The sequence below is a fragment of the Oncorhynchus nerka genome, linkage group LG17 (genome assembly GCF_034236695.1).
Source record: "Oncorhynchus nerka isolate Pitt River linkage group LG17, Oner_Uvic_2.0, whole genome shotgun sequence".
NCBI lineage: Eukaryota > Metazoa > Chordata > Actinopteri > Salmoniformes > Salmonidae > Oncorhynchus > Oncorhynchus nerka.
This window is the reverse complement of record NC_088412.1, coordinates 41,604,291-41,632,062: the sequence shown is the minus strand read 5'-3', so window position 1 is coordinate 41,632,062 and position 27,772 is coordinate 41,604,291. Positions and strand designations below refer to the sequence as shown.

The 27,772-nt window shown below is 43.5% G+C and overlaps 1 protein-coding gene across 1 annotated transcript; it reads left to right on the top strand.

The window, feature by feature from the left end:
* Positions 1-190: 190 nt before the first annotated feature.
* Positions 191-27,644, top strand: LOC115145267 (serine/threonine-protein kinase NLK2-like). Its single transcript, XM_029686702.2, has 11 exons — positions 191-1,757; positions 1,938-2,067; positions 2,584-2,639; positions 2,949-3,055; positions 7,347-7,432; positions 8,674-8,883; positions 18,299-18,400; positions 24,027-24,113; positions 24,295-24,493; positions 24,638-24,731; positions 24,848-27,644. Exons 1-11 carry the CDS (start codon positions 1,447-1,449, stop codon positions 24,894-24,896), a joined length of 1,431 nt encoding a protein of 476 aa, XP_029542562.1. The 5' UTR covers positions 191-1,446; the 3' UTR covers positions 24,897-27,644.
* The last annotated feature ends 128 nt before the right edge of the window (positions 27,645-27,772 follow it).

Sequence of the window (27,772 nt, the reverse complement as noted above, 5' to 3'; positions counted from 1 at the left end):
CTGTGACCATGTACAGCATCTGATATCAGAGATGCAGTAGAATAGAAAATGAGTATTTCTCTGAATGGAGAAAAATGTCATTATTATTGAACTATTAATATTTATTTTATGATAATCTGAATAGTGATTATATGAGCCGTTGATCTATTGTCCATGGCATTGTTTACACCAGTGGTCTAACCCTCCCCCACCTTTTTTCATCCTTTGCCATCCATCCCCCAACTCACTCACTATACCGCTCTTTTAAACAGCTGATTTCCAAGAAAGAAAGGGATCATTCGGAAGACATGTTTAGCAGATGATATAGAGAAGAGCGATGGAATCTATCACATAGCAGCTCGTTTAATCTCTCTTGGCACTTTTAGCTTTGGGTATGATATGGCTAGCTTGTTAGCAATTTAGCTAGCTGACAACCCCGGCTAACGCAGCTAGCGATGCAAACCTGACTTTCGTTGTGTAAAATCAAATAGGATTTCCTCGCGCTGCGAACAACGTTTGCTGGCTTGTTTTTTCGTTCATTTTCCTGGAATCGTTTCGTCTACTGAAAGTGTTTTTGCTCAAAGCAAATATATAGGGTCACGATAGCCTACTAGCTAAATACCGGCTATCTATAAGGGGCATGGAACAGCTGGTTAGCAATCGGGCTGATGCCAGCTAGCTAACGTTCTACGACTCTTAATTTCATTGACCGACATCTGAAGTGGATGGAATGGGCGTTTGCTACCTCTATTTAGCTACCTCCGCAACACAGTGCAACTGGTTAGCTATATAATAAGCTAGTGAAATTACTCGGCTAACTATATGCAAACACAGGTGTGTCTACTTTTAAGGTTTAGCTAGCTAGTTCGTTAGTTAACTTCAACCAGACAAAGGTAGCTACAGTAGCTAGGCTGAGCCCGGGCAATAAACTAATGTAGCGCGAGCTGGTAGCCAGGTAATGTAACAACATTGTTAGCTAAGGGGAGACTTATTTCTCGTCGTAAAATTAGGCCACAAAACAAAGTACAAATGTATTGACAGTGACAGGCATTGTTTTCCCCAACCAGACTTGCATTGATTGTGTGATCACTGGCCAATTAGATAGCGATTGTGTCTGTCTATATGACGTTAGCTCAGGAACACGCATTGCTAATTATATATGTTTTTGTCGTGACCTACCTACCTCACTGAAGCCAATACTGGTGATTCCACGACGAGTCTAATAGCAAGCTAAACAGCACTGCTCCTGTTATTACATATCTTGCAAGATAGCTGCCAACCATATCAGACATTATTTACATTCTCCGTTGCATGTTCTACACGCAAGAAACATAGTCAATCATGCCTGCATAGAACATTGAAGTGAGACTCTAGCATCATGTATATGTAATGTATGCAACGCTCAAAGTGAGTACAGTATTAGACATAGCTCCCAAATGAATTCTTCTGATAGGGGTTTGAAATAGAATGGCATTCCATGGTACAGGCCGGCAGCAGACAGTATGTGGTAACCTGTTCCCCGGATCCGAGTTAGGCCATAAGTATTTTTGCGTCAACACCTCAACTGGAGCCACTTCCACGGGCCTCACTGCAACTCCAAGTCTAACTGGACCCACTGCCCCGGCGGGGACGCCACGACATCCAACATCTCTTGGGGGAAGCACCGGCGGCGGGGCCGCTGTACCACAGCCTCATAGTAGTCCTGCCAGTGAAGTACCAAGCCCTGCTGAGATGGAGCCTGATCGACCTATCGGTTATGGCGCATTTGGTGTGGTCTGGTAAGTTGTGCAATTTCAAATAAGAATTGACTGATTTCCAAGTGAGTTTTTGCATGGTGTTTTTCCTTTCCAAAAAAAGGGTGTGTATCTGACAAGGGAATGAGATAGACATGCTGTGCACGTGCCCTCCCCATTGGTGACCAGTGCTAACAGATGCCTCTCTTCATATTGCTCCTGCAGGTCAGTGACAGACCCTCGTGACGGGCGTAAGGTAGCCCTGAAGAAGATGCCCAATGTCTTCCAGAACCTAGTCTCCTGTAAGAGGGTCTTCAGAGAGCTGAGGATGCTCTGCTTCTTCAAGCACGACAACGTAAGAATGGATAGCAATACATCTATACACAGGACTGCACAACCCGCAAAGGATGCATCCTAAATGGCACCCTATTTCCTATACTCTGGTAAAAAATAAATAATGTGTACTTACTATAGGAAAAAGGTGCCATTTGAGACATTTTCATACAGTATTGCATCCATAACACAAGACATAGCGATGCATCTTCACACTGCTCATTGATATGGTTCCATATAGAGGCTTGCTTTACAAATATCACTGAAGTTAGAGGTTTGTTATAGTTTAGACACTTAAGGACAAGAAGTGCCATAACAAATGTTGGCTGTGAACGGTAGATCACTTGCTGAGTGTTGATGAATGGTGGCGATGTACAATCGTCAGAAAATGAACACCAAATGACGGCCAATGTTCTGTGATCAGAGGCGATAGGATGGCCACTCACTGCTTTTAACCGTTCGTCTGTCTGTTTTGTCCTTTTAGATCGCTAATCATTAAAACAACGAGAAAGGTGATGATGATGATGTGTGTTTACAGGTGTTGTCAGCGCTGGACATTCTGCAGCCTCCACAGATCGACTGCTTCGAGGAAATGTATCCTTCACACGCACATCCATGTGCACACATGACTGTTATGTGTCAGCCATCGTTCACTCCTGCACTTTCTCTCTCCATTATCATGCCCTCCTCCTTTCAAAACAGTCTGAATCTACATAGTACAATATAAATCAAGATAATCCTAAACAGAGATGATACCATTTAGTGATAGTCTTGTGTTATGCTAGATAGATACATTTAACTTTGATATAGATAGATGGAGTCTTATGCTTTATTCTATGTGGTCCATCCACATCCTATAGTTGTCTGTTGTTTCCTTGACCGTGGGGCCATGCCTGACTGTAGCTACGTGATCACTGAGCTGATGCAGAGTGACCTCCACAAAGTTATTGTGTCTCCCCAGCCCCTCACCACCGACCACATCAAGGTGTTCCTCTACCAGATCCTCAGAGGTGAGTGAAACGGAGGGAGGAGTAGGGAAAGGGGCAAAGTTGAAAAGGAGGTGGAAGTCAAAAGTTAAAGGTTGACTCCTGAGTCCAAAAACAACCCATTTGTGAGTTTGCCCCCTAGCCTTTCTGGGTTTGTAGGTTTAAAGGAGCCAGCTTGTTTCATGTGATGGAGCCATATTGATAGATTCATGTTGTCATTGACTGCAAACACTGAAGGAGAATTGGCTTTTACTTCCGGCACCGACAGAGATGGCCGCCTCGCTTCGCGTTCCTAGGAAACTATGCAGTTTTTTGTTTTTTTACGTGTTATTTCTTACATTGGTACCCCAGGTCATCTTACGTTTCATTACATACAGTCGAGAAGAACTACTGAATATAAGAGCAGCGTCAACTCACCATCAGTACGACCAAGAATATGACTTTCCCGGAGCGGATCCTGTGTTCTGCCTTTCACCCAGGACAACGGAATGGATCCCAGCCTGCGACCCAAAACAACGACGTCGTAAAAGAGGCAAACGAAGCGGTCTTCTGGTCAGGCTCCGGAGACGGGCACATCGCGCGCCACTCCCTAGCATTCTACTCGCCAATGTCCAGTCTCTTGACAACAAGGTTGATGAAATCCGAGCAAGGGTAGCATTCCAGAGGGACATCAAGGACTGTAACGTTCTTTGCTTCACGGAAACATGGCTCACTCGAGAGACGCTATCGGAGTCGGTGCAGCCAGCTGGTTTCTCCACGCATCGCGCCGACAGAAACAAACATCCTTCCTGTTTGGCCCTGTCCGGGGGTGTCCTCGGATGGGGCCACAGTGTCTCCTGACCCCTCCTGTCTCAGCCTCCAGATTTTATGCTGCAGTAGTTTGTGTCGGGGGGCTAGGGTCAGTTTGTTATATCTGGAGTACTTCTCCTGTCCTATTCGGTGTCCTGTGTGAATCTAAGTGTGCGTTCTCTAATTCTCTCCTCTCTTTCTTTCTCTCTCTCGGAGGACCTGAGCCCTAGGTCCATGCCCCAGGACTACCTGACATGATGACTCCTTGCTGTCCCCAGTCCACCTGGCCGTGCTGCTGCTCCAGTTTCAACTGTTCTGCCTTATTATTATTCGACCATGCTGGTCATTTATGAACATTTGAACATCTTGGCCATGTTCTGTTATAATCTCCACCCGGCACAGCCAGAAGAGGACTGGCCACCCCACATAGCCTGGTTCCTCTCTAGGTTTCTTCCAAGGTTTTGGCCTTTCTAGGGAGTTTTTCCTAGCCACCGTGCTTCTACACCTGCATTGCTTGCTGTTTGGGGTTTTATGATGGGTTTCTGTACAGCACTTTGAGATATCAGCTCATGTACAAAGGGCTATATAAATACATTTGATTTGATTTGATTTCTGGTAAGAAGAGGGGCGGGGGCGTATGCTTTATGGTTAACGAGACGTGGTGTGGTCACAACAACATACAGGAACTCAAGTCCTTCTGTTCACCTGATTTAGAATTCCTCACAATCAAATGTCGACCGCATTATCTACCAAGGGAATTCTCTTCGATTATAATCACAGCCGTATATATTCCCCCCCAAGCAGACACATCGATGGCTCTGAACAAACTTTATTTGACTCTTTGCAAACTGGAATCCATATATCCTGAGGCTGCATTCATTGTAGCTGGGGATTTTAACAAGGCTAATCTGAAAACAAGACTCCCTAAATTGTATCAGCATATCGATTGCGCAACCAGGGCTGGTAAAACCTTGGATCACTGCTATTCTAACTTCCGCGATGCATATAAGCCCTCCTTTCGGAAAAGCTGACCACGACTCCATTTTGTTGCTCCCTGCCTACAGACAGAAGCTAAAACAAGAAGCTCCCACGCTGAGGTCTGTTCAACGCTGGTCCGACCAATCTGATTCCACGCTCCAAGACTGTTTCCATCACGTGGACTGGGATATGTTCCGTATTGCGTCAGACAACAACATTGACGAATACGCTGATTCGGTGAGCGAGTTCATTAGAACGTGCGTTGAAGATGTCGTTCCCATAGCAACGATTAAAACATTCCCAAACCAGAAACCGTGGATTGATGGCAGCATTCGCGTGAAACTGAAAGCGCGAACCACTGCTTTTAATCAGGGCAAGGTGACCGGAAACATGACCGAATACAAACAGTGTAGCTATTCCCTCCGCAAGGCAATCAAACAAGCTAAGCGTCAGTATAGAGACAAAGTAGAATCGCAATTCAAAGGCTCAGACACAAGAGGTATGTGGCAGGGTCTACAGTCAATCACGGATTACAAAAAGAAAACCAGCCAAGTCACGGACCAGGATGCCTTGCTCCCAGGCAGACTAAATAACTTTTTTGCCCGCTTTGAGGACAATACAGTGCCACTGACACGGCCCGCAACCAAAACATGCGGACTCTCCTTCACTGCAGCCGAGGTGAGTAAAACATTTAAACGTGTTAACCCTCGCAAGGCTGCAGGCCCAGACGGCATCCCCAGCCGCGCCCTCAGAGCATGCGCAGACCAGCTGGCTGGTGTGTTTACGGACATATTCAATCGATCCCTATCCCTGTCTGCTGTTCCCACATGCTTCAAGAGGGCCACCATTGTTCCTGTTCCCAAGAAAGCTAAGGTAACTGAGCTAAACGACTACCGCCCCGTAGCACTCACCTCCGTCATCATGAAGTGCTTTGAGAGACTAGTCAAGGACCATATCACCTCCACCCTACCTGACACCCTAGACCCACTCCAATTTGCTTACCGCCCAAATAGGTCCACAGACGATGCAATCTCAACCACACTGCACACTGCCCTAACCCATCTGGACAAGAGGAATACCTATGTGAGAATGCCGTTCATCGACTACAGCTCAGCATTTAACACCATAGTACCCTCCAAACTCGTCATCAAGTTCGAGACCCTGGGTCTCGACCCCGCCCTGTGCAACTGGGTACTGGACTTCCTGATGGGCCGCCCCCAGGTGGTGAGGGTAGGTAACAACATCTCCACCCCGCTGATCCTCAACACTGGGGCCCCACAAGGGTGCGTTCTGAGCCCTCTCCTGTACTCCGTTCACCCACGACTGCGTGGCCACGCATGCCTCCAACTCAATCATCAAGTTTGCGGTGGTAGGCTTGATTACCAACAACGACGAGACGGCCTACAGGGAGGAGGTGAGGGCCCTCGGAGTGTGGTGTCAGGAAAATATCCTCACACTCAACGTCAACAAAACTAAGGAGATGATTGTGGACTTCAGGAAACAGCAGAGGGAACACCCCCCTATCCACATCGATGGAACAGTAGTGGAGATGGTAGTAAGTTTTAAGTTCCTCGGCGTACACATCACAGACCAACTGAATTGGTCCACCCACACAGACAGCATCGTGAAGAAGGCGCAGCAGCGCCTCTTCAACCTCAGGAGGCTGAAGAAATTCGGCTTGTCCTGTCGGGCTGTATCACCGCCTGGTACGGCAACTGCTCCGCCCACAACCGTAAGGCCCTCCAGAGGGTAGTGAGGTCTGCACAACGCATCACCGGGGGCAAACTACCTGCCCTCCAGGACACCTACACCACCCGATGTCACAGGAAGGCCATAAAGATCATCAAGGACAACAACCACCCGAGCCACTGCCTGTTCACCCCGCTATCATCCAGAAGGCGAAGTCAGTACAGGTGCATCAAAGCTGGGACCGAGAGACTGAAAAACAGCTTCTATCTCAAGGCCATCAGACTGTTAAACAGCCACCACTAACATTGAGTGGCTGCTGCCAACACACTGACTCAACTCCAGCCACTTTAATAATGGGAATTGATGGGAATTGATGTAAAATATATCACTAGCCACTTTAAACAATGCTACTTAATATAATGTTTACATACCCTACATTATTTATCTCATATGTATACGTATATACTGTACTCTATCATCTACTGCATCTTTATGTAATACATGTATCACTAGCCACTTTAAACTATGCCACTTTGTTTACATACTCATCTCATATGTATATACTGTACTCGATACCATCTACTGCATCCTGCCTATGCCCCTCTGTACCATCACTCATTCATATATCTTTATGTACATATTCTTTATCCCTTTACACTTGTGCGTATAAGGTAGTAGTTTTGGAATTGTTAGCTAGATTACTCGTTGGTTATTACTGCATTGTCGGAACTAGAAGCGCAAGCATTTCTCTACACTCGCATTAACATCTGCTAACCATGTGTATGTGACAAATACGATTTGATTTGGCTAGGGGCTGTATTTGAACCATTATGAGTAACAGTGACTCTCTTTCTCTCAGGGCTGAAGTACCTGCATTCTGCTGGCATCCTGCACAGGGACATCAAACCTGGGAACCTGTTAGTCAACAGCAACTGCCTGCTCAAGGTAACGGTGTGTGTGTACACGTTTGTTTTGGCGTGTGAATCTGTGTGTGAACTTCCTCAAAAGACATACAAGGAAGCATTATGCTAGTCAAGAAAAAAATAACTTAGTAGAGGTCAATATGGGCTGAAGAATTTTGTCTATACACCTTTTGACAAACATACATGTGTATTATGCTGTAATTACACTGGTCAACCTACACTGATTATACCAAACATTACAAACACTTTCGTAATATTGAGTTCTACCCCCGCACACCTTTTGCCCCCAGAACAGCCTCAATTCGTTGGGGCATGGACTCTACAACGTGTCGAAAGCATTCCACAGGGATGCTGGACCATGTTGACTCCAATGCTTCCCACAGTTGTGTCAAGTTGGCTGGATGTCCTTTGGGTGGTCGGCCATTGTTGATACACATGGGAAACTGTTGTTAGGTTCTAAATGAACTTATTAAAACTCATGGACGATTAGTAAAGCTTAGACCAAGTTTATCCTATTGGGTCATACAGCTGCATAAGACAAAAACATATTTCCACCAGTGGTAGTATATATACCCTAATTTGGATGGAGTCTCCTCCTTCTCTAAACATTACATCTTTATTGCTAGGCAGGAAGTTAAATGATATGGGCAATAAACTGTTCCTTCTCCCTTAATGTGACCTGACCTTGACCCTCCTTCCTCACTAATCCATGGCTCTCCACCCATTCTTTCCTCCAGTCAGTACATTCCAAGCTTAATTGCATCCACCATATACATTCCTCCTACAGATAACCCTTAACTTCTAGTGTAGACCCTAGACTATGGCACCCCTCATGTCTCTAGTATAACTGATGATTAACAATATTTAAAGTTTAGAAATCCGAACCCATCACTGTTGAGCGTTAAAAAAAACAGCATCGTTGCAGTTCTTGACACAGTGAAACTGGTGCACCTGGCCCCTCCTACTACCATACTCTGTTCAAAGGCACTTAAATATTTTGTCTTGCCCATTTTCAGCCTCTGAATGGCACACATACACAATCCATGGCACAACTGTCTCAAGGCTTAAAAATGCCCTCCATCTACACTGATTGAAGTGAATTTAACAAGTGACATCAAAAGGGTAGCTTTCACCTGGTCAGTCTGTCATGGAAAGAGCAGGTGTTATTAATGTTTTGTATACTAAGTGTTATTATCATGTAACTAAATTCCCCCTCTTCCACTCACTACTTTCTCTCTCTTCCTTCTCCTCTCTCTCTCTCAGATCTGTGACTTTGGGCTTGCACGTGTGGAGGAGCCGGACCCATCTCGTCACATGACCCAGGAGGTGGTGACTCAGTACTACCGGGCTCCTGAGGTGCTGATGGGCAGCCGCCATTACGGCTCTGCCATAGACGTCTGGTCGGTGGGCTGCATCTTTGCTGAACTACTGGGTCGACGCATCCTGTTCCAGGCCCAGAGCCCCATACAACAGGTAGAGGGTAGGGCTGTTGCGGTGACCGTATTACCATCACATCGGTATTCACAAGTCATGAAGGCAGTCAAATTCCACGGTCATGTTAATTAGGCTTCTCCATGCTCTGATGCTGCTGATGGTCATTAGTAGCCTACCAAACTTGCTAACTGCCTGGTACTCAATTGTCCCCCTAATCACTCTGACATCAATGCAAATGTAATCAAAAATCGAATTAACCATTTCATGAGCTCATGTTGCGAAGCATTTCTATAGGCTATGCAATTGCGCAATAAAACAGGGTCATGGTCTCTATTAAAAAGAGGAGGATCCCATCAGCTTTCTATAGGCTTGGCCTACTATATTTATTTCTAAACTTTCCTAATATTAAGCACATTGGTTATCTTTGCAACGGGAATATAGCCTGTCTGGCATGAAAATGAACCACGGGAAAAGCGTCTTCCATTTGCTATTTAAGTGCATAGATTACATGTATTTTTTCCCCCTGCCCCTGTTTCGATACAGGTGCGTGATAACGATCCATCCTAAATCAAAACAAATTTCGCACATACAATACCAGTCAACAGGTTGCACACACCTACTGTGATTGAACATTTTCATATTCACCTGATTTGTTTGATATTAATAGTTAATGATTATATACATAACTAATAGTAAGACATTTCTCTCTTCATTTTGAGTGAACTAAGACGAGACTTTTGAAGCTTGGTCTGGCAACTGATTAAGCGATGGCTAGGTAAAAACCTACAGCTGGCATTCCATAGATAAGATGTGGTGGGTGTAACAGAGATAAAGGGAGCCTGGAGGAATAGAACAAAACCCTCATTGTCTCATCATCCCGGCATCTGGGAAACATAGCCTGGAGGGATAGAACAACTACCATGGAGATGACCACGGGATGAACCCAAAGTAGCTTATGGTGCCCCCACTCTGCATGGGAGAGGTTGGAACCAGCCTGACTAAGCATTTTTTAGGTCCTATATAAGATCTGTTTTTTTTTCATTATCAGTTAAGCACTCGGCAACACACTTCGGCTTCATTATTGCAATACTTATTTGATATTAAATGAAGATGGTTGTTTGGAGAAATGACCAGGTCTATCTCAGTACTGAATTTCGAAAACATTTTTGGCGACGAGGATGGGATCTGCATCTTCACCTGTTGACCACTGCTACACATTCAAGGTAAAAAAAAAATATATATATATATAACTTTTTAAAAACTATTTTCTACATTGTAGAATAATAGTGAAAACATCAACTATGAAATAACACATGGAATCATGTAGTAACCCAAAAAGTGTAGATAAAAAATAGATAAAATAGATTTTCTATTTTAGATTCTTCAAAGTAGCCACCCTTTGCCTTGATGACAGTTTTGCACACTCTTGGCATTCTCTCAACCAGCTTCGTGAGGAATGCTTTTCCAACAGTTCCCACATATGCTGAGCACTTGTTAGCTGCTTTTCCTTCACTCTGCGGTCTAACTCATCCCAAACCATCTCAATTGGGTTGAGGTCGGGTGATTGTGGAGGCCAGGTCATCTGATGCAGCATTATCACTCTCCTTGGTCAAATAGCCCTTACACAGCCTGGAGGTGTGTCTTGGGTCATTGTCCTGTTGAAAAACAAATGATAGTCCCACTAAGCGCAAACCAGATGGGATGGCGTATTGCTGCAGAATGCTGTGGTAGCCATGCTGGTTAAGTGTGCCTTGAATTCTAAATAAATCACTGACAGTGTCACCAGAAAAGCAGGGCGGTTGGAAGCAAAAATCAGACCAAAGGACAGATTTCCACCGGTCTAATGTCCATTGCTCATATTTCTTGGCCCAAGCAAGTCTCTTCTTCTTATTGGTGTCCTTTAGTAGTGGTTTCTTTGTAGCAATTTGACCATGAAGGCCTGATTCAAGCAATCTCCTCTGAACAGTTGATGTTGAGATGTCTGTTACTTGAACTCTGAAGCATTTATTTGTGCTGCAATCTGTGGTTCAGTTAACTCTAATGAACTTATCCTCTGCCGCAGAGCTAACTCTGGGTCTTCCTTTCCTGTTGCGGTCCTCATGAGAATCCAGTTTCATCATAGTGCTTGATGGTTTTTGCACCTGCACTTGAAGAAACTTCAAAAGTTCCTGACATGTTCTGGATTGACTGACCTTCATGTCTTAAAGTAATGACTACTGTCCAGGAAGCTGGTTGAGAGAATGCCAAGATGTAATCAAGGTGGTTACTTTGAAGAATTTTATACATAAAATATCTTTTCATAGATAGTTGAGAACAAGTTCTCATTTACAACTGCGACCTGGCCAAGATAAAGCATAGCAGTGTGAACAGACAACAACACAGAGTTACACATGGAGTAAACAATAAACAAGTCAATAACACAGTAGAAAAAATTAAAGAGTCTATATACATTGTGTGCAAAAGGCATGAGGAGGTAGGCGAATAATTACAATTTAGCAGATTAACACTGGAGTGATAAATGATCAGATGGTCATGTGCAGATAGAGATACTGGTGTGCAAAAGAGCAGAAAAGTAAATAAAATAAAAACAGTATGGGGATGAGGTAGATAAATTGGGTGGGCTATCTGAGCAGCGATCAGTTAGCTGCTCAGATAGCAGATGTTTAAAGTTGGTGAGGGAGATAAAAGTCTCCAACTTCAGCGATTTTTGCTGATATATATATATAGCGTAGCCCATAGGCCTTCATGTTTTGAGGTTTGCATCACAACTAAAGTGGCCAAATAACTTCTTACAAGGGGTGAAGAGCCTAACTGGCGTACATAAAAGCATTACATGCATAATCACATTTGCGGTCACTTGATAATGGTGTTCAAATCAAATGTATTTGTCACATACACGTGTTTAGCAGATGTTATTGCGGGTGTAGCGAAATGCTTGTGCTTCTAGTTCCAACAGTGCAGCAATAACTAACAAGTAATATCTAACAATTTCACAACAAATACCTAATACACACAAATCTAATTAAAGGAATGGAATTAAGAATATATAAATGTATGGATGAGCAATGTCAGCGGCATAGACTAAGATTTTATTTATTTATTTATTTTTTATTTCACCTTTATTTAACCAGGTAAGCAAGTTGAGAACAAGTTCTCATTTACAATTGCGACCTGGCCAAGATAAAGCAAAGCAGTTCGACACATACAACGACACAGAGTTACACATGGAGTAAAACAAACATACAGTCAATAATACAGTAAAAAAAAACAAGTCTATATACAATGTGAGCAAATTAGGTGAGAAGGGAGGTAAAGGCAAAAAAGGCCATGGTGGCAAAGTAAATACAATATAGCAAGTAAAACACTGGAATGGTAGTTTTGCAATGGAAGAATGTGCAAAGTAGAAATAAAAATAATGGGGTGCAAAGGAGCAAAATAAATAAATAAATTAAATACAGTTGGGAAAGAGGTAGTTGTTTGGGCTAAATTATAGGTGGGCTATGTACAGGTGCAGTAATCTGTAAGATGCTCTGACAGTTGGTGCTTAAAGCTAGTGAGGGAGATAAGTGTTTCCAATTTAAGAGATTTTTGTAGTTCGTTCCAGTCATTGGCAGCAGAGAACTGGAAGGAGAGGCGGCCAAAGAAAGAATTGGTTTTGGGGGTGACTAGAGAGATATACCTGCTGGAGCGTGTGCTACAGGTGGGAGATGCTATGGTGACCAGCGAGCTGAGATAAGGGGGACTTTACCTAGCAGGGTCTTGTAGATGACATGGAGCCAGTGGGTTTGGCGACGAGTATGAAGCGAGGGCCAGCCAACGAGAGCGTACAGGTCGCAATGGTGGGTAGTATATGGGGATTTGGTGACAAAACGGATTGCACTGTGATAGACTGCATCCAATTTGTTGAGTAGGGTATTGGAGGCTATTTTGTAAATGACATCGCCAAAGTCGAGGATTGGTAGGATGGTCAATTTTACAAGGGTATGTTTGGCAGCATGAGTGAAGGATGCTTTGTTGCGAAATAGGAAGCCAATTCTAGATTTAACTTTGGATTGGAGATGTTTGATATGGGTCTGGAAGGAGAGTTTACAGTCTAACCAGACACCTAAGTATTTGTAGTTGTCCACGTATTCTAAGTCAGAGCCGTCCAGAGTAGTGATGTTGGACAGGCAGGTAGGTGCAGGTAGCGATCGGTTGAAGAGCATGCATTTAGTTTTACTTGTATTTAAGAGCAATTGGAGGCCACGGAAGGAGAGTTGTATGGCATTGAAGCTTGCCTGGAGGGTTGTTAACACAGTGTCCAAAGAAGGGCCGGAAGTATACAGAATGGTGTCGTCTGCGTAGAGGTGGATCAGAGACTCACCAGCAGCAAGAGCGACCTCATTGATGTATACAGAGAAGAGAGTCGGTCCAAGAATTGAACCCTGTGGCACCCCCATAGAGACTGCCAGAGGTCCGGACAGCAGACCCTCCGATTTGACACACTGAACTCTATCAGAGAAGTAGTTGGTGAACCAGGTGAGGCAATCATTTGAGAAACCAAGGCTGTCGAGTCTGCCGATGAGGATGCGGTGGTTGACAGAGTCGAAAGCCTTGGCCAGATCAATGAATACGGCTGCACAGTAATGTTTCTTATCGATGGCGGTTAAGATATCGTTTAGGACCTTGAGCGTGGCTGAGGTGCACCCATGACCAGCTCTGAAACCAGATTGCATAGCAGAGAAGGTATGGTGAGATTCGAAATGGTCGGTAATCTGTTTGTTGACTTGGCTTTCGAAGACCTTAGAAAGGCATGGTAGGATAGATATAGGTCTGTAACAGTTTGGGTCAAGAGTGTCCCCCCCTTTGAAGAGGGGGATGACCGCAGCTGCTTTCCAATCTTTGGGAATCTCAGATGACACGAAAGAGAGGTTGAACAGGCTAGTAATAGGGGTGGCAACAATTTCGGCAGATAATTTTAGAAAGAAAGGGTCCAGATTGTCTAGCCCGGCTGATTTGTAGGGGTCCAGATTTTTCAGCTCTTTCAGAACTTCAGCTGAATGGATTTGGGAGAAGGAGAAATGGGGAAGGCTTGGGCGAGTTGCTGTTGGGGGTGCAGTGCTGTTGACCGGGGTAGGAGTTGCCAGGTGGAAAGCATGGCCAGCCGTAGAAAAATGCTTATTGAAATTCTCAATTATGGTGGATTTATCAGTGGTGACAGTGTTTCCTATCTTCAGTGCAGTGGGCAGCTGGGAGGAGGTGTTCTTATTCTCCATGGACTTTACAGTGTCCCAGAACTTTTTTGAGTTAGTGTTGCAGGAAGCAAATTTCTGCTTGAAAAAGCTAGCCTTGGCTTTTCTAACTGCCTGTGTATAACGGTTTCTAGCTTCCCTGAACAGCTGCATATCACGGGGGCTGTTCGATGCTAATGCAGAACGCCATAGGATGTTTTTGTGTTGGTTAAGGGCAGTCAGGTCTGGGGAGAACCAAGGGCTATATCTGTTCCTGGTTCTAATTTTCTTGAATGGGGCATGTTTATTTAAGATTGTTAGGAAGGCATTTTTAAAAAATATCCAGGCATCCTCTACTGACGGGATGAGATCGATTAGAAAGGCCTGCTCGCTGAAGTGTTTCAGGGAGCGTTTTACAGTGATGAGTGGAGGTCGTTTGACCGCTGACCCATTACGGATGCAGGCAATGAGGCAGTGATCGCTGAGATCTTGGTTGAAGACAGCAGAGGTGTATTTAGAGGGGAAGTTGGTTAGGATGATATCTATGAGGGTGCCTGTGTTTAAGGCTTTGGGGGGGTACCTGGTAGGTTCATTGATAATTTGTGTGAGATTGAGGGCATCAAGTTTAGATTGTAGGATGGCTGGGGTGTTAAGCATGTTCCAGTTTAGGTCGCCTAGCAGCACGAGCTCTGAAGATAGATGGGTGGCAATCAGTTCACATATGGTGTCCAGAGCACAGCTGGGGGCAGAGGGTGGTCTATAGCAGGCGGCAACGGTGAGAGACTTGTTTTTAGAGAGGTGGATTTTTAAAAGTAGAAGTTCAAATTGTTTGGGTACAGACCTGGATAGTAGGACAGAACTCTGCAGGCTATCTTTGCAGTAGATTGCAACACCGCCCCCTTTGGCAGTTCTATCTTGTCTGAAAATGTTGTAGTTTGGAATTAAAATTTCTGAATTTTTGGTGGTCTTCCTAAGCCAGGATTCAGACACAGCTAGAACATCCGGGTTGGCAGAGTGTGCTAAAGCAGTGAAAAGAACAAACTTAGGGAGGAGGCTTCTAATGTTAACATGCATGAAACCAAGGCTATTACGGTTACAGAAGTCATCAAAGAGAGCGCCTGGGGAATAGGAGTGGAGCTAGGCACTGCAGGGCCTGGATTCACCTCTACATCGCCAGAGGAACATAGGAGGAGAAGAATAAGGGTACGGCTAAAAGCAATAAGAATTGGTCGTCTAGAACGTCTGGAACAGAGAGTAAAAGGAGGTTTCTGGGGGCGATAAAATAGCATCAAGGTATAATGTACAGACAAAGGTATGGTAGGATGTGAATACAGTGGAGGTAAACCTAGGTATTGAGTGATGAAGAGAGATATATTGTCTCTAGAAACATCATTGAAACCAGGAGATGTCATTGCATGTGTGGGTGGTGGAACTAATAAGTTGGATAAGGTATAGTGAGCAGGACTAGAGGCTCTACAGTGAAATAAGCCAATAAACACTAACCAGAACAGCAATGGACAAGACATATTGACATTAAGGTGAGGCATCCTTAGTCGAGTGATCAAAAGGGTCCAGGGAGTGGAGAGGTTGGTTTGGGGGTCACGGCGATTTAGACAGCTAGCCAGGACATCGGTAGCAAGCTAGCATAGGATGGAGGTCTGTTGTTAGCCACCTCTTGCGTTCCGTCAGTAGATTAGTGGAGTTCCGTGTTGTAGAGGGGATTAGTCCAAATCACACAACAACAAAAAAATAAAAACAATAGATATAGTTATAGAGGCCCAAGAAGAAACATAATAATAATAAAAAATAAATAAATTGTCCGATTGTCTATTCTGAGAGCAGCCGGTATGACAGCTAACGGTTAGCAGGCCGCAGATGGGCATTCAGGTAACGTCGCGACGGAGGAGCCAGCCGGATCTCCTTCGGGTAGATAACGTCGGCAGTCCAGTTGTGAAGGCCCGGTGGGGCTCCGCGTAGGCAGTAAAACGGGTCCGGATAGGTGACTGCAGCCCAGGAGTGATTGACGGAGCTCAGGAGTGATTGACGGAGCTGGCTAGCTCCGGAGTAATTGATGTTTGCTCCGGAATCGACGAAAGCAGATAGACACACGGATAGCAGCCAGCTAGCTGTGAGATCCGGGAGTAAATGTCCAGAGAGCAGTTGAAATCCAGGGACATGGAGAGAAAAATCGGTCCGGTATGTTCCGTTCCGAGCCGCGCTGCGCCGTACAAAACTGGCGATAGATTTTCGAGTTAAAGGATAGCTGATGACCACAAACCGTGGTTAGCTAAATACTAACGAGTTGCCAGTAAAGAAGCTAACTAGCTTCTGATTAGCTCCTGGCTAGCTTCTGGCTAGCTTCTTGGAGTTTCTGGCTAGCTTCTGGCTAGCTTCTTGGAGGATTGCAGATTTGAGGTAAATAATACGTATTTATACATATCAATTGGTGAGGCAGGTTGCAGGAGAGTGTATTGAAGATGAGTTGATGGAAAATAAAAATAAAATGTATGTGAAAAAAGTTGTAAATATATATATATACACGACACGACAAGACGAGGACAAAAGACGTCTGAACTGCTATGCCATCTCGGGCAGAAGATACAGTAGATAGTATAGAATACAGTATATACATATGAGTTGAGTAATGCAAGATATGTAAACATGATTAAAATGACTAGTGTTCCATTTATTGAAGTGACCAATGATTTAAATTCTGTGTAGGCAGCAGCCTCTCTGCTGGTGATGGCTATTTAACAGTCTGATGGCCTTGAGATAGAAGCTGTTTTTTAGTCTCTCGTTTTACATTTACATTTAAGTCATTTAGCAGACGCTCTTATCCCGCTAATGGAACATTCGCTCTTATAGCCTACTGCTGTGTGTGTATTGCTGCTAAGCTAAACGTTCTGCTCTGTTGCGTTAGCCACATTACGTAAAACATTTTTTGGGGGGATATGTATTTCTCGCATAGAATAAGTAATTTTTCTGTTCATAAGGCCTACTCATCTTGTTGGCTAAATAAGTAAATCTGGACAGTTCTTCCAATATCCTTAATATGCACCTCGGAATTGGATAAGGACTTGCGCAGTTGCGTCCCCAATATGTCTGTCTTCACTTGTAGCCTGTGATGGAGAGCCATGTGAGTGAGAGTCGGAGGAAGCAGCACTCAGGGAGAAGGGCACATCACAGCACTTAGGGCCAAGGGCACATCGCAGCACTTAGGGCGCCAAGGGCACAACGGCCACTGGCCGCAAAAGGCATGGATTTTTTTAGGGTGCATTACGGCCACACAAAGGGGATGCCGCTATGAAATTCGAGGCATTATTAAGTGTTTGTTAGATTGTGAATGAGAGACTGATGAAGTGTTTATAGCTTGCCTTTCAATCACCATTAGTCACATCGTGCAGCCTTATAATGTATTAAAAATCTAAATATATAGCCCAATGTTTGTAGAACAACTAAAGTTACGTTAATAACTCTAAATTAAACATATAGGAATACTTATTTATTTGTTAACCGCTCAACACAGAATAGCCGCATGTGCACACTCCCTCAAATCTTTTGGAGAAAATATCCTTTCTATTTTATTCAGCTTTGTTCAATTTTATTCTTCATAATATAAAATAATGCCATGAAATTCTAAGTAAATCTTGTCTGCTAAATGAACTAGTGTAGCACACTTCCATTTGGCATAGCCAGATCAGGACCCAACATAAGGACAACTCAGAGTATGCTATTCTGTTCTTCGGAAATAGACTACATTTTCTTCATATCATGTTTCTTTAGACTTGTCTAAAATAAATAACTGATTTATTGTCAAGGTGTAGGCTATATTACATGGATTTATTTTTTTAAATGTAGATGTTCTAAAGGTCGCCATCAGTGGCTTGTAGGCTATGTGTGGAAGCCAGGAGATGCTAAATGTGTTTGTTAATTAACGGTCAATTACCGTGAGACCGACAGTTATTTGCTTGACAATCACGTACTGACGAAATGTTGTGCCCGCCACAGCTCTAGTTGAGGGGTGGGAGGCACAGAACCATATTCAACAGGTTGTGAGGGAGGGAAGAGGGGAAGGTGTAATCTGTCTGGGCAATAATTTAAACTTTTATCTAATAATAATCAAATGTATCGAATTTTTGGCACTTGTGGATGGTCATTTTTTAAATTTAGGTTTGTTGTCAAATTAAATCTCTCTCTCCCTCTCTCCCACCCTCACTCTCTCTCTCTCTCCCTCTACCCCTCAGTTGGATCTGATCACTGATCTGCTGGGTACCCCTCCTCTCTCTGCCATGGCATCTGCCTGTGAGGGGGCCAGAGCTCACATCCTGAGAGGACCTCACAAACCGGTACTTCCTCCTCACTGAACCTATGAACTACTCACTAACTGATCTGAACTTCCTTTGTATTACTATGAGACACTTGTGGTCAAATATTGTCCCCCTTGCACTTTACAAATGTAAATACCTTACTTCAGACTAGGGTTGTTACAGTGACCGTTTTACCACCACACCTGCGGTCACGAGTCATGACCGCAATCCAATTCCATGTGACCGTTTAGTCACGGTAACTAGACTTCTCCAAAACTGCACTCTGATGCCACTGATGGTCATTAGTATCCTATCAAACTTGCTAACTGCCAGTAGCTAATGGTCTGGTACTTATTGTCCCTCTAATCACTCTGACATCAATGCAAATGTAATCGAAAATCAAATTGAACACTTTGTGAGAGCCCATGAACATTTCTATAGGCTATGCATTTGTGTGAGAAAATAGAGTTTTGAAGGTCTCTATTGAAACGAGGAGGGAGGATCCCATCCGATTTCTGTAGGCTAGGCCTACTATTTATTTCTCAACTCTCCTAATATTAAGCACATTGCATCACTTTACAACAGGAGTAGCCTACCTGGCTGGCATGAAGATGAACCGCGGGAAAAGTGTCCTCCATTTGCTATTTGTGTATGTGATGACATGTATTATAGATTTCTTTCTGCCCCTGTTCCGACAGATGCATGATAATCATAGTCTCACACTATGTAGCCTAGTCCATAGGCCTATATTTTTTTAATAAGGTTTGTATCACAATTAAAGTGGCCAAATCATTCCAAACGTAGCCTAGGCATAGGACCCCTGGAACACGGTTGGAGAGCACATAGTTTACAGAGCCGAGTGAAACGTGTTCTTAAAAGCCCAGCCATTGCGCCATCGTGTCATCGCGTGTGCAAACACTGGCCACTGTTTGAAAGAGGATCCCAGCTTTCTTGTGCTGCTATATTTCTTGCTCACTTCTTAAAATGAAGCACATTAATCCGCTTTACAAGCAGTGTAGCCTACCTGGCATACATCGACAGCGCGTGAGTTGTTTTGGGGAAGATCATTTTCCCCATAAAAATACACCTTTTTATAATAAAAACATTACATGTATAATCGCATTTGCTGACTTGTGTAAGAGCCTACTATTCGTAGTGTGATGAATAGGTTGGATAGTCATAATATAACTCAATCAGTGTTAGCAAAAAATAACAATCAATGCATGGCTGAGTGAGTATAACCTAGAGTAGGTCTAGTCTATAAGCTATATCAGATATGTTTCTGCTTTCTTTGCCTTTTTTCCCCGCGATTGTATTTTTAAATTGCGATATGCCTGGCTTGGTCTCCCCACTTTTCACAGGCAGTCGCAACTCGACAATGAATCTGCCCAAATTGCGCACGCTGCCTTTCCTTCCGACTGTAGGCAATGTGATTTTAAAACCATCCACAACTTTTTTTTTTTTAAAGAAGCTAATGATCTTCCATGGCTAAATCATGCTTTAGTATTCTATTTTGAATGATTTTATTTATTTCTCTATATAATTTTGGCAATTTAATTCAATTTACTTTCGGGAAAGCTTCTCCTAGCCTAATGGACGCGCCGTATATGCTTGCATATTAAAAAACGTAACCTCCATTTGCTATTCGAGTGCAGGCTACGGATTACATGTATTTTTTTTTGTAGGCCATTCTAAATCAAAAATAATTCCACAGATACACTATATATGCAGAAGTATGTGGACACCATTTCAAATTAGTGGATTTGGCTATTTCAGCCACCTGTTGCTGATAGGTGTCTAAAATCAAGCACACAGCCATGCAATCTCCATAGACAAACATCGGGAATAGAATGGCCTTACTAAAGTGTTCAGTGTCTTTCAACTGTAAATGCTGTTATTGTAAAGTGGAAATGTCTAGGAGCAACAACGGCTCAGCCGCGAAGTGGTTGGCTACACAAGCTCACAGAACTGGGCGGGCTGCCTAGTGCTGAAGCGTGTAAAAATAATCTGTCCTCGGTTGCAACACTCACTAACAAGTTCCAAACTCTGGAAGCAACGTCAGCACAAGAACTGTTCTTCGGGAGCTTAATGACATGGGTTTCCATGGCCAAGCAGCCGCACACAAGCCTAAAATCACCAATGCCAAGCGTCGGCTGGAGTGACTGCCATTGGACTCTGGAACAGTGGAAATGCGTACTCTGGAGTGATGAATCACGCTTCACCATCTGGCAGTCGGATGGACGAATCTAACGCGACAGCGTACAATGACATTCTTGACGATTCTGTGCTTCCAACTTTGTGGCAACAGTTTGGGGGAAGGCCCTTTCCTGTTTCAGCATGACAAAGCCACAAAGCGAGGTCCATACAGAAATGGTTTGTCGAGATCAGTGTGGAAGAACTTCAACCCCATCGAACACCTATGGGATGAATTGGAATGCCGACTGCGAGCCAGGCCTAATCATCCAACATCCGTGCCCAACCTCACTAATGCTCTTGTGGCTGAATGGAAGCAAGTCCCCCCAGCAATGTTCCAACATCTAGTGGAATGCCTTCCCAGAAGAGTTGAGGCTGTTATAGCAGCAAAGGGGGGACCAACTCATTCTTAATGCCCATGGTTTTGGAATGAGATGTTCGACGAACAGGTGTCCACATATTTTGGGTTTTGTAGTGTATATTGCCATATGTAAAGACAATATTTAAATTAAGATTAGTCTGATGGGTCAGAATATTACTTCCTGCACCGACAGAGTTGGCCGCCTCGCTTCGCGTTCTAAGGAAACTGCAGTATTTTAATCTTTCTAGTTTTATGTGTTATTTCTTACATCGTTACCCAAGAAATCTTTTATTACATACAGTCGGGAGAAACTATTGGATATTAGAGCAACGTCAACTCACCAACATTTCGACCAGGAATACGACTTTGGTCCACCACCCAAGACAATGGATCGGATCCCAGTCGGCGACCCAGAAAACGGCGCCGCAGACGGAGTGGTCTTCTGGTCAGGCTCCGTAGGTGGGCACATCGCGCACCTCTCCCGAGTTTACTACTCGCCAATGTCCAGTCTCTTGAAAACAAGGTAGACTAAATCCGAGCAAGGGTTGCCTTCCAGAGAGACATCAGAGATTGTAACGTTCTTTGTTTCACGGAAATATGGCTCCCTCTGGATACGTCATCAGAGTCGGTACAGCCACCTGGCTTCTTCACGCATTATGAATAACGAGACGTGTGATCATAACAACATACAGGAACTCAAGTCCTTTTGTTCACCTGACCAAGAATTCCTTACAATCAAATGCCGACCACATTATCTACCAAGAGAATTCTCTTTGATCATAATCACAGTCTTGTAATATCTCCCCCCCCCCTTCCCCCCCCCAAGCAGACACGTCGACGGCCCTGAAAGAGATTAATTTTACTCTGTTAACTGGAAACCACATATCCTGAGGCTGCATTTATTGTAGCTGGGGATTTTAACAAGGCTCCCTAAATTTGATCAGCATATCGAATGCGCGACCCGGGCGGGAAAAACCCTGGATCATTGTTATTCTAACTTCGACACATATAAAGCCTTCATTGCCCTCCTTTCGGAATCTGACCACGACTCCATTTTGTTGCTCCCAGCCTATAGACTGAAACTAACACAGGAAACACCCGTGCTCAGGTCTGTTCAACGCTGGTCCGACCAATCGGATTCCACGCTTCAAGATTGCTTCGATCACGTGGACTGGGATATGTTCCGCTTAGTGTCATTTACATTTTACATTTAAGTCATTTAGCAGACGCTCTTATCCAGAGCGACTTACAAATTGGGTCAGACAATAACATTGATGAATACGCTGATTGGGTGAGTGAGTTTATTAGCAAGTGCATTGTTGATGTTGTACCCACAGCAACTATTAAAACCTTCCCCAAACCAGAAACCGTGGATTGATGGCAGCATTTGTGCAAAAATGAAGGCGCGAACCACTGCTTTTAATCAGGGCAAGGTGACCGGAAACATGACCAAATACAAACAGTGAAGCTATTCCCTCCACAAGGCAATCAAACAAGCTCAGCATCAGTAGAGACAAAGTAGAGTCGCAATTCAACGGCTCAGACACAAGAGGTATGTGGCAGGGTCTACAGTCAATCACGGACTACAAAAGGAAAACCAGCCCCGTCGCGGACCACGATGTCTTGCTCCCAGACAAACTAAACAACTTCTTTGCTCGCTTTGAGGATAATACAGTGCCACTGACACGGCCCGCTACCAAAACCTGCAGGCTCTCCTTATATATATATATATTATATATATATTATATTATACTTATTTTCCACCATAATTTGCAAATAAATTAATTAAAAATCCTACAATGTGATTTTCTGGATTTTTTTCTTCTCATTTTGTCTGTCATAGTTGAAGTGTACCTATGATGAAATTTACAGGCCTGTCTCATATTTTTAAGTGGGAGAACTTGCACAATTGGTGGCTGACTAAATACTTTTTTGCCCCACTGTATATACTGTACTCCATACCATCTACTGCATCTTGCCTATGCCGTTTGGCCATCGCTCATATATTTTTATGTACATATTCTTATTAATTCCTTTACACTTGTGTGTATAAGGTAGTTGTTGTGAAATTGTTAGATTACTTGTTAGATATTACTGCATGGTTGGAACTCGAAGCACAAGCATTTCGCTACACTCGCATTAACATCTGCTAGCCATGTGTATCTGACAAATCAATTTTGATTTGATTTGCTTGTCAAATTGTGAATGAGAGAATGATGAAGTATGTGGAGCCTGCACAAGGAGAAGAGCTCATGTCTTTCATGTGACTTTTTTCAAATAATTTGTCACATCATGCAGTCTTAGGCTATATGTTTTGATTTTTAATACATTCTAAGTTTGTATCACAACGAACATTGCATAAATAACTCCAAATTAAGTATATTGGAGCCCCTGTTTCTTTGTCAATAACCGCTCAACACTGAATAGCTGCATGTGTCCTTTGGAAATCGTTTGGTGGAAAATATGCTTTCTATTTTATTCAGCTATGTTCAATTCTATTCTTCATACTATAAAAGAATGCCACGTAATTCTAAGCAAATCTTGTCTGTAAATGAATTAGAGTAGCCCACAGCCATATGGCATAGCCAGATCAGGGCCTAACATAAGGACAACTCAGAATATGCTATTCTGTTTTTATGAAATAGGCTACATTTTCTTCATTATGTTAATAATGGATTTATTGTGATGGTGTATGCTATATAAAATTAATTTCTTATACTTTTTATACTTGGATTGTAGGCTATGCATGGAAGATGGACACAGTATTTTGGCACCCTTGCACGATTCTCTATTTCTTTAAAAAAAAAGGGGGGGTATTAACATAAACACAAACAAACACGTTTGTCATCTCCTGTCAAATGTGTTTATGTTAAAATCCCCCCAAAATATTTTTGAAGAAATAGAGAATCGTGCAAGGGTGCCAAAATACTACTGCTCATGGCCCAGTTTCCCAAAAGCTTCTTGGAAGACTAAGTTAATTGGTGAATTTAGCCTTAAGATGCTTTTGGGAAACCGGGCCCAGATATTATCGAATCTATACCCCACACACAATCCTTATCTAAAACCAGGTGCAGCAGTTCATGATGTAAAATCTCTCGCCTTCCCCCTCAGCCGTCGCTCTCTGTGTTATATATGCTGTCGGACGGGGCGAACCACGAGGCCGTGCACCTGTTGTGTCGTATGCTGGTGTTTGATCCGGTGAGTGCAGACAGGAGTCTATTGTCACACAATTGGCTACCTCTTTATAGGGAAGTTTAAGCAACAAGAGCTGAAAATGTAGCTAGCTACCTCTGAGAAGGAAAATGCATAGCTACCTACAGTAAGGGAGAAAATACAAGATTAGAGAGGGACCAACTTTCTCTCCATGTGTGTGACTCAGGCCAAACGGATCTCGGGCAGCGACGCCCTCTCCCACCCCTACCTGGACGAGGGCCGTCTGCGCTACCACACGTGCATGTGTCAGTGCTGCTACTCCGTGCCCAGCGGGCGTGTGTACACGCGTGACTTTGAACCGCCCGCCGACCGGAACTTCAGCCACAGCTACGATAACAGCCTGCTCTCTGTCTGGCAGGGAAAAGGTATGAGCTATCTGGTGCTCTTCCCTCTACTCCTCTTTCTCTTCAATTCTCTTCTCTTTGACTTTTTTCCAACCCCGCTTGTTATTGAAATTGATGGCCTGTTGCGATCTCGTTCTCGCAATCTCTCCTCTCTCGCTCTATCAGAGCTCATCCATCGCTTCATAACAGAGCACCAGCAGGGTAAACGAGTGCCGCTGTGCATCAACCCCCAGAGTGCCGCCTTCAAGACCTTCATCAGGTGAGGAACACCAAGGGAGGGATGAACACAACTAATATTACATGCAGCTTAAAATACTATTTTTCCATGCACTATCTTCATCTCTCTTTCTTTGTCTATCTTTCTTGATCTCTCAGGTCTACTGCGTGGCATTCCTCCAAAGTCTCCAGGAAGGAGGAGAGATGAAGTGGAGTATCGTTCAAGTACAAGAAGAATCATGGGAAATTCAGTTTGATTAAAATAACAACACTTGCTTTGGTCAATATAATAGAGATAGGTTTGGGTTTCTCTGGATGGAGGGGAGGTGTGAATGAAACAGTACGCCAGCCTCTCAGAGAGAAGAACCGTGTCTGTTGGAGGAAATGCTCACTTTTACTAAAGACTACATTTCCCTTCAATGACAACTACAGTTCCCAACTATGAAAACTACTATTGACACTGGTGAAGACTTAACTACACCAAGGCTATAGGCATTTCCCCAATGCTGAAAACTAAAATGTGCTGCTGAGTTTTTAAAAAAGGAATAAAGAGGAAAAGTGGTAGAATAGGGAAATTATTGGAAACATTTATTACTAGAAGAGTTGAAGTTGGTTGTGTTGTGCTCCAATCTGGTTTAAGGTGGAGACAAAGGAATAGCTGTTTAATTAATTTATGTTGAATAATTGTTCTGCTCTGTTAATTTTTAAGTAATTCCAGCCTCGTGCAATATGATGAAAAGCGTCTAAGCAACGTGCTCCTGGCGATACCATAGTCTCTTACCTGTGCTTTTAGTGACTTAGTCATGTTAATGTCACATTGATGACCCTACCTTTATCATTGATTTGGTTTGATAGTTTCACTGGGCCCATTCTCAATATCTTCGGTAAACTGGTTTTAGATCTGCGCCACAATGCAACCTCTGGCCTTGAGGTTCACCCCGTGCTACTTTTGAATCTGCCCTTGTCCATAAGATCAAACCATTTCCAAGACAACAAATTGACCTGGTTCTTTGATTGGGTGGGGCCACGGGCTTCTGAGGCAGATGGAGCCTCGCCCATGTTTTTAAAATCATATTATTTGATATTTTAATTTGTGTTTATTTTTAGCTTCTCTGTGAGTGGCGGTTCGAGCTTGAGCACGTGTTGTGCCCATGTACTGAGTAGTCAGCCCTTTCAGTATGTGTGTGTATGTGTGTGTGTGCGCACGCTCACATGTGTCTGTGTAGAATTTAAGGGAAAGTGCAGTTTTCTGCTTCAATGATTTCATTACCTCAAAAACAGTTGGAGTCAAAAAGGGAACCCAGAGAGAGTCTACTGGGTGAAGTGTACATAGACCCAACTCAACTGCTACGCACTGTAACGTGATGTCATTCCTTTGTACTAAATCGCTGTCCTTAACCTCTGTCGCTCCCTCTTGGAGAGAGGGATGGAAGATGAGGGACAGATGGCAGGAGGAACAGCTTGTTGAAATGTGTTGGTGAAATGCTGCTGTGTTTTGTTTTTCCTTTATTGGTTGTTGGTTTATTTCCAGTTGAGTTCACGGCTCAGGTGTTCCGTTGCAAAGACTGTGGATCCGACCACACAAATACACACCGATATTATTCACCAATAACAGTGTGCCTCAACTCTTTTTTTTTTTCTCCACACAGAGGAACCGCAAAGCTCTGTGCGCTGAAGCTCTTGACTGGAGCTAGTACTAACTAAAATGAGGCTCCTGAAGACGCTGCACTGTGCTAGTTGGCATTGCCGTCATGGCAGTGGTCAGGCCCTTGTCCCGCCACCTGATGGTGCTATTGGAAGTGTAGGCTAAGTGGTTGACGGGGATTGCCAGAATGTTTCACTTAAACATGCATGTCTGTATTTATGATATATAAAGATTTTTTTTAAAGGAAGAGGCTTTTGGATTTGAATGCAGTGCAATGGGAGTTGTCGCCGTGGACATACCTACCTTGTGGTGATGTTAATTAATTAGATTTTAGGAAATATGATTCATATTTTTATGTTTTGTGATGTGATCCATTTAAGAGTTATTTTTTGGTTTCACAACTTTGCTATTGTCTTTAGTAGAAAGCCCAAGCAGGCTGAGTTTTAGAAGAGCTCACCAGGGTACGTCTCTTTCCCTCACACCCTCCTTTCTTCTCTCTATCCCCCTCACACTGTCCTCTCGTCTCTGTTAGCCTTTTATAGCAGAGTCTTTTTCATTAGGCACCAAAAAAATCAAACAGACTAAAACTGGGAGGGACTACTTGAACTTGTTCAATAAGAAACTTGTTGCAAAATGTTTTCCTACAGTGTGCACTAAGGAGTATGACTAATGTAGAAGCCAATAAGGACATCCCGTTCCTCACTGGAGGAGCCTCCTCTGGCAGTTCAGTAGCTTAAAGCAGCTTCTTATCCTCCCCTTCTTTCGTTCATTGGTGCTGATAGGAGAAGAGAAGACTGGTCAAATCCCTAACGGAGAGAAGCACTGTTAGGGATTTGCTTTCAGATGTCCAGTTCTCTTCAGATCTATGGTCCATCCCAAATGACACCCTATTCCCTTTGTAGTGCACTACTATTGAGGGTCTGGTCAAAGGTAGTGCACTAATATAGGGAATAGGGTGCCATTTGGGACTCATCTACTGAAGGAAAAGGAAGTGAGTCTACATCCTTTGTTCATGAGCTCAATAGGCACTGGAGAGAAGACTACACCTGGGGATGTTGATGTTAGAAATGTTTCTGATGACAAGAAGAAAAAAAAGTGATACTTGTGTTGTTTTTTGGGGATTATTCTGAATATGAAACCGATGTTGAATAATGCTGTTTTGGAAATGTTAAAATTCTGTTGGTTGGTTTGTTTTTTTTGTCATGTTTTAGGAAACGTTTTGGACTTGTGCTCCCAACAAATACTTGAATTTCTTAAGAAAACGACTAGTGTAAAGTAGTGAATGAATAAATGGATAGTCACTGGATAATATTCCTTTGTGGTGTCTGTCCGCTTATCAATGGGGAGGGGGCTCAAAAGGCAACCTTACATTGTACTGTGTCAGGTTGTTGACTTTAGGGCTGCTCCCTCAAATTGCAAGTTATTTTTTGCCCCCCCAT

Excerpts from the sequence above, each read along its gene's own strand:
- LOC115145267 (XM_029686702.2), top strand. The coding sequence starts at position 1,447 with ATGGCATTCCATGGTACAGGCCGGCAGCAGACAGTATGTGGTAACCTG. Across the intron at positions 2,640-2,948 it reads ATCGACTGCTTCGAGGAAAT|CTACGTGATCACTGAGCTGA; the intron begins GTATCCTTCACA and ends GCCTGACTGTAG. Across the intron at positions 24,732-24,847 it reads GCCTTCAAGACCTTCATCAG|GTCTACTGCGTGGCATTCCT; the intron begins GTGAGGAACACC and ends TTGATCTCTCAG.